Source organism: Oryza glaberrima, chromosome 4 (genome assembly GCF_000147395.1).
Source record: "Oryza glaberrima chromosome 4, OglaRS2, whole genome shotgun sequence".
Classification (NCBI taxonomy): domain Eukaryota; kingdom Viridiplantae; phylum Streptophyta; class Magnoliopsida; order Poales; family Poaceae; genus Oryza; species Oryza glaberrima.
Window position 1 is genome coordinate 19,288,754 of NC_068329.1, and position 9,233 is coordinate 19,297,986.

General features: G+C 38.5%; 1 protein-coding gene across 2 annotated transcripts; it reads right to left on the reverse strand.

Annotated features, from left to right (window-relative positions):
• Positions 1–5,273: 5,273 nt before the first annotated feature.
• LOC127770601 (putative 12-oxophytodienoate reductase 11) lies at positions 5,274–8,738 on the reverse strand. Of its 2 annotated transcripts, XM_052296376.1 has the most exons (6): positions 8,483–8,738; positions 8,263–8,379; positions 7,182–7,322; positions 6,936–7,066; positions 6,474–6,650; positions 5,274–6,286 (listed from the first exon to the last, which is right to left on the reverse strand). In XM_052296376.1, the coding sequence occupies exons 2-6, from the start codon at positions 8,322–8,324 to the stop codon at positions 5,694–5,696; spliced, it is 1,104 nt and encodes a 367-aa protein (XP_052152336.1). In that variant the 5' UTR covers positions 8,325–8,379; positions 8,483–8,738; the 3' UTR covers positions 5,274–5,693. The 2 variants fall into 2 exon arrangements, with proteins under 2 accessions (XP_052152336.1, XP_052152337.1); XM_052296377.1 differs by lacking the exons at positions 8,263–8,379; positions 8,483–8,738 and adding an exon at positions 8,097–8,148 and having other exon boundaries at positions 7,182–7,317.
• Positions 8,739–9,233: the final 495 nt, after the last annotated feature.

A 9,233-nucleotide genomic window follows, 5' to 3' on the forward strand; every position in this document is an offset into this window, starting at 1 on the left:
CCTACACATCCACCACGGCCTACGAAGTCGGAGCCTACAGGAGCCAAATCGCCGAGAGATCTACTCGAACCAACTCGACTATGGTCTCGTCGATATCATCGAGTTCTTTTATTCCCTTTGTAATCTGTGATTTCCATCATATCATTCCATATCAACTGGATTAGGGCTATTACCTACTAAGGGGTCTGAACCAGTATAATCCTTGTCTTTTGTTTGCTTGATGTCGTACTACGTAGATCCTCGTACCAACGGACCCCAATACCCTCTATATCCGATTTACGGGTATCCCCCATCAACAGATTCCGTACCTAATCCCAGCAAACTCAATTCTAACTAACTAAGCTACGTATGTATCGTGAGGATGGAGATATCTTTCCCATTGAACCTAGGACTCCCTGCCCAATGCCCATAACACATAGGTGGATCTAATACCCATGACACATAGGCAAATCTAAGGTGTGCTCGCGCATGCTTTTGTCCATGCTCTAAAAAATCCCTAAGTCCATCATCGCTGGCAAGTGCTTATACTCTTCAAGACTTCGAAATTTTAGAGTTGATTTTGATTCTTTTTCTTTATCGTAGCTTATTTTTTAGCATTTAAATCGATGAGGACACATGTATAAAAAGTTTATTCATAATAATAATAATAATAATAATAATAATATTATTATTATTATTATTATTATTATTATTATTATAAAAAAGGCTGTAGGCGAACCATGGAGTATTTCTATTTTCCACATTCTAAACATACATATATCGCATAAGGCTTTACGTTTCTTTTCCGTAACTTATCTTATTCATTCATGCTTTTCTAGCTTACTGGTTTTTACAATTATTTTGATGGATTCCCTTAGATGACTTTATGTGTGTGTAACTTGTAGATTTAAATAGCCTTTTGTTCTGACTATTTCGCTGCCTTTTATAAAGCAGGTAAATCTTATTGTTACAGCCCCTAAGCATCTTAAAATAACCACATGGTAAAAGGGTGTAGGTTACTTTAAAGCGTAAATTTTTTTTAATGAATTCACTTCATATTGGCTCGTGCTACCTCATCCTTGATAGTCAAGTGGTCTATGAATAATGAATATTTAGCGAGGAATATGTCTCATACAAAGGCATTTGCACTTTACATTGTTAAGAATTTGTTCTACTTTGAAATGTCAGATTAACATTTAATAATCTGCCCTTCTTTTTTCCTAACCTCATCTTCCGATCTTTCTCTATGCCGCCATAATATGCGTACCGATGATAGAAAATAGGATTGCCCCAATATATGTTCCACAATTCTGAGTTAAAAGAAAAGGGGAGAATAAACACTTGTTAGTGATAGAAATCCGTGATATAAATCTGGCTTAGCTTGTGAGAATGTGAAGCTTCTAGTTTATTTTCCGGTTTATCCATTTATGCAACTACAACTTCTCAAAATTTAAATGAAATGCTAATTGTTGGGGGGACTTTTGATTTTGGGTGGAGCTATAGCTGACAGAAGCTCCCAAAAAAGGACCTAAGGCACCACTGCAATTAGTTTCATAGAGGCTATGTTGTTGATTGTAGACTTGGTTTTCAGACCACCACCTTGTATACAAATTTATCTTTTAAAATGAAATTAAATAAAAAATCTTGTGATCCATTGGCACCACTCATAGTTATTGTCAAGCTTCACTTGGAATAATCAAAGAAACATGATTGTGCACGAAAAATGTACCTGCTGATTAGCAAATCTCAGCTCACTGATTAGTATCATAGTTTATTTAAAGAGAGCTGCGCTAAAAACTACTAATTCGCTCAATGGACCAAAACTTGTCATGTCCTCATTCTGGAATTGGCAAGTATACCAGAAGAATAAAGCTTTGCACCGGTGTTGCAACATTACAAATACACATAAATCAAGCCGTTAATTATTCACAGGAGTCCAGGACCATTCTTCCTGCCTATTTTCAATAATAAGGTTGCAGCAAGCATACACTTTAAACACTCAACGAATTTGTCCATGCACATCTGACAAAGACTAAGAGAAGTGAATGCACAATTCAAGAATCTTAACTGATCAAACCAAAGAAAAACTAAAAACTGTATGCCATGGCATATGTATGGGCCCATAATTGCAGCTTACCAGGACCACCCCTTTAATGATCCTTTTTTCTTTGGAACCAAGATTCCAAACAAGCTGTCTTCAGGTTTAATTATTATGGAAGCAAATCACATTACAGAGGTACATCAGTGCAATCATCTCAGCTGTTAATCAAATCTTGTGAGGGCCAATGAAACCTTAGAACCAAACGAATCTAGTTAACATAGGACATGCATTTATGTGAGCTTTTGAAATAAAAACATTTGTTCCTCTATGGCTCTATTATCAACTCTTATGTTGATAGGAATCCATCTTTTGTGTTGATGTGCTATTAACTATTTTGGCTGTCAATCCACAGCATTGCTTGGCCATAAGAGGCATATCTTCTGTGTACATGTTTAGCTTAGCAAGGAAGGTGTCTATTCATGTATATATTAAGACAAGTGATCACCATAGGGCAGTAGAAAGGATTTCCAATATAAAAATACATTTTCAATTCAATAAAGATGCATAAATTAAGCACAAAAGATTGAGCAGCAACGTTCATAATGTTTATTAAAACCGCAATCTATCTATTATACTAATAAAATAGGGCAAAAAGAAGCAAATGCCCATTCTCAATTGTTGAATTACCATATTAATCTCGGAGAATAAGAGAAGGATATACACAGTTGATAAGAGCTGCTATGGGCTATATTGGTGTAGATTGATTGGATGTATACTAGAAAGGTACTGCAAGTCTAATTGTATGAGAAATACAGATGCATTTTAGACATAAAACTAATATTTGTATAGCAAATATAATTCTACTTTCAATAGAATATATAATCTATGCCCGTACAATTGCGTGGAAAATTGAGCTAGCAATTACCAAATTAATCAGTTGAAAAGATAAAGATCCATACCATTGATTAGTCTATGTTATGATAGGGCCATGCCAAAAACAATCCACAAATAAATGAAAATAGTTCACGTGAGAAATAATCTAGAAATAGAAGCATAGATGAAATACAGAATAAAAAATAACTATAATCTAGCTCACACAATTTACATGGGAATTTCACTAGTTAAATAAAGAGTTGTGCATAACAAATGAAGCAACAACATTCTACCAAGCCCGATGATCTGACAATTCATGACATTTTTTTTTGAGGAAGAGACAATTCATGACATTTGACTAGTGCTTCTGTAAATTTAGAAATATTGGCCCAACTAGTATTGAGTATTGACACGTCAAGAATACGTGATGCAATACAAGGGTGACTCTGCACATTCCTCAGAATAATGCCTTTTGCATTGCTCCAGTTATTTGGACCAAGGAAGTGCAGAGCAGCACCAAAAGAACAAAGAAACAAAGAGAAAATAATCACACTCAGGTCAAAAGGAAAGGAAAAAAAAAGGCAAAGTAAATATTTTTCTTTTGTCTCCTTTTTCTAGCTCTAGCCAATGGTAAATCCACTGAAGAAGGACAAGCCTGGTCCTTGACATCAGGTAAAAGCAAAGTGACAGGCTACCAGCCAACCCTTATATCCTTCATGTTGAAGTACCAACCACTGAGGAAACCACATATTAATTCAACAATAATGTGATTTCAAGTAAACACAAAGTGCCAACCAACTAATATCTTTCATCTCAAAGAGCCAAAGGACAACCGTTCGGCTACCCATAATTAGTTCTCTTTTGGAACATCTGATTTTTTTTCCTGATTCCTGGTACAATTGAACTAGTTGTAAAAATACTGAAAAGTTCCTATGAAATTACTGTGTTCCAGAGACCTTACTCATTAAATACAACTTTACAAATGAATTCCAATATCTAAAAAGGAACAAGGATTTCGATTTAAGGGTACAGTGGGAAGAACGTATTAAGTTTGCTGCGAAATATGAAACACACTGCATTTCTAAACAAGACTATTCAAAAAATATCCCTAACCTGTTCATGCTTGCTAAAACCCAAGTAAAGCAAATTCTGTATGAAATATTTAATTATTTCTACAGAATGAGATTAAACAGCTATGCACAACAGCTAAATGATTTCCATTTCTGGAAGCACATAATCCATTTAGTTTGCCAGTTTTTCGCCCTTCAGGGAATTTGGCAAACTATCATAGTACCTTTTGTTCTTGATTATAATTAACTCCAGAACTAGATACAGAAAATCGCAGTTAACATGCCTTGAAATTCTTACAAGAATTTTTCCAACCATAGTACAGCGACCAGAGGCAGGCATGACAATTTGCTGGTTCATTGAATGATCCCATGTTTTAGTTACAGTAAACTTCCCTCTATATATATGCTGCAAGACAACAAGTGGGGAAAACAGCAGGTCTTTAAAAGAAAAAAAAAAGCATAAAGCATATTTTTAATGGGATACATATCTTTGTTCGCCAATAAACAAACGACCCAAGATAACAGCATGCTTTCGTGTATCTGTGGAGTGTGGACAGTGGACTTGCTATGATACAATTGGCCACTGATAGCTCTTCCTTGAACATGGTACTTTGTAAAGAAAAAACACACACGCACACAAAGAGGAATGTGATAGCTATTAGGCTATAAAATTGCAAAATAATTAAGAAAACTAACACAGACAACGCTTTAACTTCCAAAGTAAGCTCTCTAGACTCTAGCACCTCCAAGATGCTAAAGGCACTACATGCATTGCTTAGTAGCTTTTGTTTTTATATTAGGACTAATAATGCTTCTCATTTACTTTATCCTGGCACTCTGGCAGTGGAGATATCCACAGAACAGAACACGATTAAAGCTAAGCATGATATTCCCTTAACCCATAATCCTGACTTATCTACCAGCAACAAGCTCTAATAACTTAATTACGAGATGGCTCTATCAAGTAGCATAGAGAGAAATCGTTAAAAGCATCCTTAAGCTATTACTTTTATGATAAGCTCAAGTTTTTAGTGGATGATGAATCATTTGTAAAGGACTGGAAATTAGGCCAGGATGATTTTCACAACACAAATAAAAGGATACACAAATTTTTGTTTAGTAAAAACATACGGAGATGGGCAGGGAGAGGTCCTTCTTGCCTTCGTAAGCTCTTTCTGTGCAGTCTGTATCCTAATTACTTGTCCAGTATGCCCCTGTAATCAGTAACTGCCAGAAGAACAGCTCAGAACTTCAGACCCAAAAGGTATCCTGAAACATCAAACATGATAAGCTAGGAATAGCAGTCTGCATACATTCAACTTCCACTTTTTATTCCAACTGTACTCCCATCTCTCAGTCAGTGACACATATCAGGAATACGCAAAAGATTTGCAGTCGCTGACAACCATGTGAATGACTGAGAACATATTTGAGAGCAAAGTAAGACAGGCAAGCTCCCTGATATTATATCAGGCTCACAATATTTGTGCGTACAAACTAAAATAATTTCTCAACACTGCTTGATCTACCTATCATCTCCCTTTGTATTCATGTGCCGTGCTGAAATCACAATGTCACATTATTTTATCAATGCTTTGCCCACACACATGAAAAACAGCTCTCAGATCAATGGCCATATTTCTTCAATCCTACCAAGTAACAACACAAATGGTGGCTGCTGAGCTGCTTTGATGAGAGGCGGAAGAGAATTCGAGTACTGAAAGGCACATTTAGACATCTGATGGAAGAAATGGGTAGTCAGTGTATCCAATAACTGGATCAGAGATGTAGAAAGTCTCTCTGTTGTATTTGTTGAGAGGAGCATCTATTTCAAACCTCTCAGGCAAATCAGGATTAGACAAAAACAAGCGCCCATAAGCAACCAAATCAGTATATCCAGTGGAGACTGCTTTATTTCCATCCTCCTTATTGTAGCCACCAGCAGCAATAAACGTTCCCTTGAAAGCATCCCTGATTGGACGAAGACTATGGGGGGTTTCAAACTTTTCACCAAGCTTTACCATCCGTGGCTCCACCATGTGACAATAGAGGATACCAAACTTGTTTAGTGCATTTGCCATGTATAGGCCTAGAGCTTCTGGGTTTGAGTCTGCTGCCTCTGAATAGCTGGCAAAGGGTGACAGCCTTATCCCAACCTTGTCAGCTCCAATTTCATCAGTTACGGCTTGGACCACTTCTAGCGCAAACCGGCAGCGATTCTCTAAGCTCCCACCATATTTGTCAGAACGATCATTGACTTGGTCTTTTAGAAACTGATCGATCAAATAACCATGAGCTCCATGGATTTCAACACCATCAAATCCTACAGATCATATCAAACATGAAGGTTAGATGTTTCCATCAGTAGTCAAGACTTAAGGATATTGGTTTAATCTACTACTCCTCCGTATCAAGATAAAAAAAAGTTGACACAATACCTGTATTAGGATAATTCAAAATGTTCCTAATCAAAATATCTGGAGTCAAAAATGTAATAGGATGGCGTTTACCTGCTTCAATTGCATTTCTAGCAGCAACCCTGTAATCATTCACGACAAAAGGGATCTCATCAGTCTCTAATCGCCTAGGAGTTGAGAAAGTAGCCACATCTATGCCGTTGGCTCTTACTGCAGGTTTTAGTGACTTATTGGTGCTCGAAATTGGAGCCTGCCCATTAGGCTGAAAAGCTGCATAGTGATGTTGAACATGTGTTCGTCACATGGTTGGATACCACATAAAAAGGAGTACAGAAAATGAGCAAGAGTTTTCCTACACAGCTTCACTCTAAACAAAGATGGCACAACTTGTGCCAGGATGAGGTGTCAGTGAAATGTGAATAATTATACAGTATGTTTATAGTCTCATCATTTGGAAATCCAATTTAAAGGTTCTCCTGCTTGCAAATAACTACATGTCTACACAGATAATTATATAGCTAGGGAACATGCTTATATCAGATATAGTAAACATACTGTTATTAGAGACTCTTCCTACGTGCCAAATCTGACAGAAAAATATTCCTCCTTTGGCATGAACGCCGTCCACGATTGGCTTCCACGCTTCCACTTGCTCCTTTGTCCAAATACCAGGAGTATCTTTGTACCTTGCATGCATACAGGAAACATTTGATCTTTAAAGATTGTTGAACCGTCAAAAGGCAATTGAACATGGCTCATGAAATTTCAGAAAGTCACAGCCTAACAATCTAGGATACAGACCCTTGAGCAGTGTCCGAGATTCCAGTGGCCTCAGCAATCAAAAGGCCTCCTTTGGTTGTTCTCTCCTGATAGTACAGAATGGCATGAGGCTGAGGAACATTACCATAGGATCGCTGCCTTGTCAGTGGTGCGAGAACTACCCTAGAAAGACAAAAACATTCAGTATTTTGATAATGGATCATTGCATAGATAAAAGAGATGGTTTTGTAGTTCTAGCCATAAGCCCATAAGCAGGAATTGTTGAACACACATATTGCCATAGTTTCAGATAGAGTTCACTGTTTGTTGCTTGTAAGTCCTCATGACTGCTATATTACGGTCTTGTTGTCAAATAATTACTCGGCAAAAAAAGACAATAGAAAACTCACAATTCTTCTGAAAACATCACAATTTTGGATTGAAGTATTATTCCACATAGATAACACATATTTATTTTTCATTGTTTGAGTTATCCACTACCGAACCTTTCAGCTCCAAAACCTGATCAATTACATCGTCGTTTCACTACATATATCTGTGCACTTTTCGTTAAACGTACCACATAATGGGGCACCATATGATTCATCCTAGTACAATAAGATAAGATACAACAACAAATCCCAACTTGCCAAGAGGCAAAAGGCAGAAAAGTGAAAAGATAAGAGGAACGGATAGAATCTAGCCGTCCTATGAACAACAGTACAGCACTGCAGTATCCAACTAAGTAACAGAAACCAATCAAAACACATCCGGAGAACAAAGATGACAAAACCATGGCCTGCGGTCCATGGATTTCCTCCTCCCAAATTGGAAAAAGGCAGTCTTGCTATCATGCTATGTCTGGCACATAGATGGCATGCCATGTTCATGTTCATGGCATGGCATAAATGGAATGAGAATCGGCACCCGAGACCGTCTTGATGCGGCAGAGCTCACCTAAGTAGAACAGACCTAACGAATCGACACCAGTTGCAATCTTCATCTACTTCTTTAAACAACAGATTGGTGGCAAAAAATAAATAAATAAATTGGAAACCGGGTAAAATTGGGTCACATTGCAGGTAAAAAAGTGGAGGGAGAGAGAGAGAGAGAGAGGCTGGACCTGTGGGAAAGATCAAATCTTCCCATCTTGTAGGGTGTGAGGAGTGGAGCTGTGCTGCTCATCTTCCCTCCTCTTCCTTGACCGGCCCCCTCTCCTCTCCTCTCCTCTCTTTATGCTCTGCCAAGTTGAAATATTGAAGTAAAAGATTAGGAATTTAGAGCCGTAACAACTCGCTTACAAACGGCAGCAGGAGATTCGTGGGTGTCTTGGTCCAATGAACCTGCAGGGCTGCTCCTCCGTCGTCGTCTTCCTTTGAGGAAGAAAAGCTCGCTCGCAGTCGCAAATTCGCAATAAAAAGGAAGGGGAATTGAATAAAGCCAAGCTGCCCAAAAGTTGAGTGAGGGATGAACAACAGGGGGGAGGCCTGAGCGATTCGTGTCGGGGTGGCTTGGTTCAATGAACCTGGAGGCAGCCGCCTCGCTCGCTCGGAAAGGAGAAGAAGAAGAAGAAAAGGGGTTCGGAATTGAAGTTGGTCAAGTTGTCGCTTCTCCCGCGGGCTCCGGCTGCTAGCTCTGGTAGAGTGAGAGTGACGGGCTGATTGACGGCGAGTGGGTGCCTCGGTAATTAACATCCGCTCTATTATTGCCTTGAATTTTCCATTTTACATGAGTTTCTTTTTTTAAAAAAAACAACGAGACAGTGTGATGTTTCGTATTGATATATCATGAAAAAAATACAAGTCTATAGCCATAGAGGCTATAGTTACGAAAAGAAAGAAACAGCTACCACACCACACATCTACGACTAAAACCTCCACTGAAGAACGAACAGAACACGACAATCCGAGGGAAAGGAACTTCTAAACGACGCCTTCAATAAGGATACAACACCGAGTGCCGCCACGCACCTGCCCTGAGGAATCAGAACGTGGTTTTCACCTGAAGAACTGGCAGAAAAAAATCATGCAAACAACATCCCAAGGGAAAAGCGGCGCTCCCAGGTGTCGTCTTTGCTGGCCCGAAGGGCTAGGC

What these genes read in the sequence shown, in the direction of transcription:
- LOC127770601 (XM_052296376.1), bottom strand. Translation starts at nt 8,324, where the DNA reads ATGAGCAGCACAGCTCCACTCCTCACACCCTACAAGATGGGAAGATTT. An exon ending in ATCTCGGACACTGCTCAAGG is followed by an intron (nt 7,067 to 7,181) that starts GTCTGTATCCTA and finishes TATGCATGCAAG; the next exon opens with GTACAAAGATACTCCTGGTA. An exon ending in AGGAAGAGTCTCTAATAACA is followed by an intron (nt 6,651 to 6,935) that starts GTATGTTTACTA and finishes ATCACTATGCAG; the next exon opens with CTTTTCAGCCTAATGGGCAG.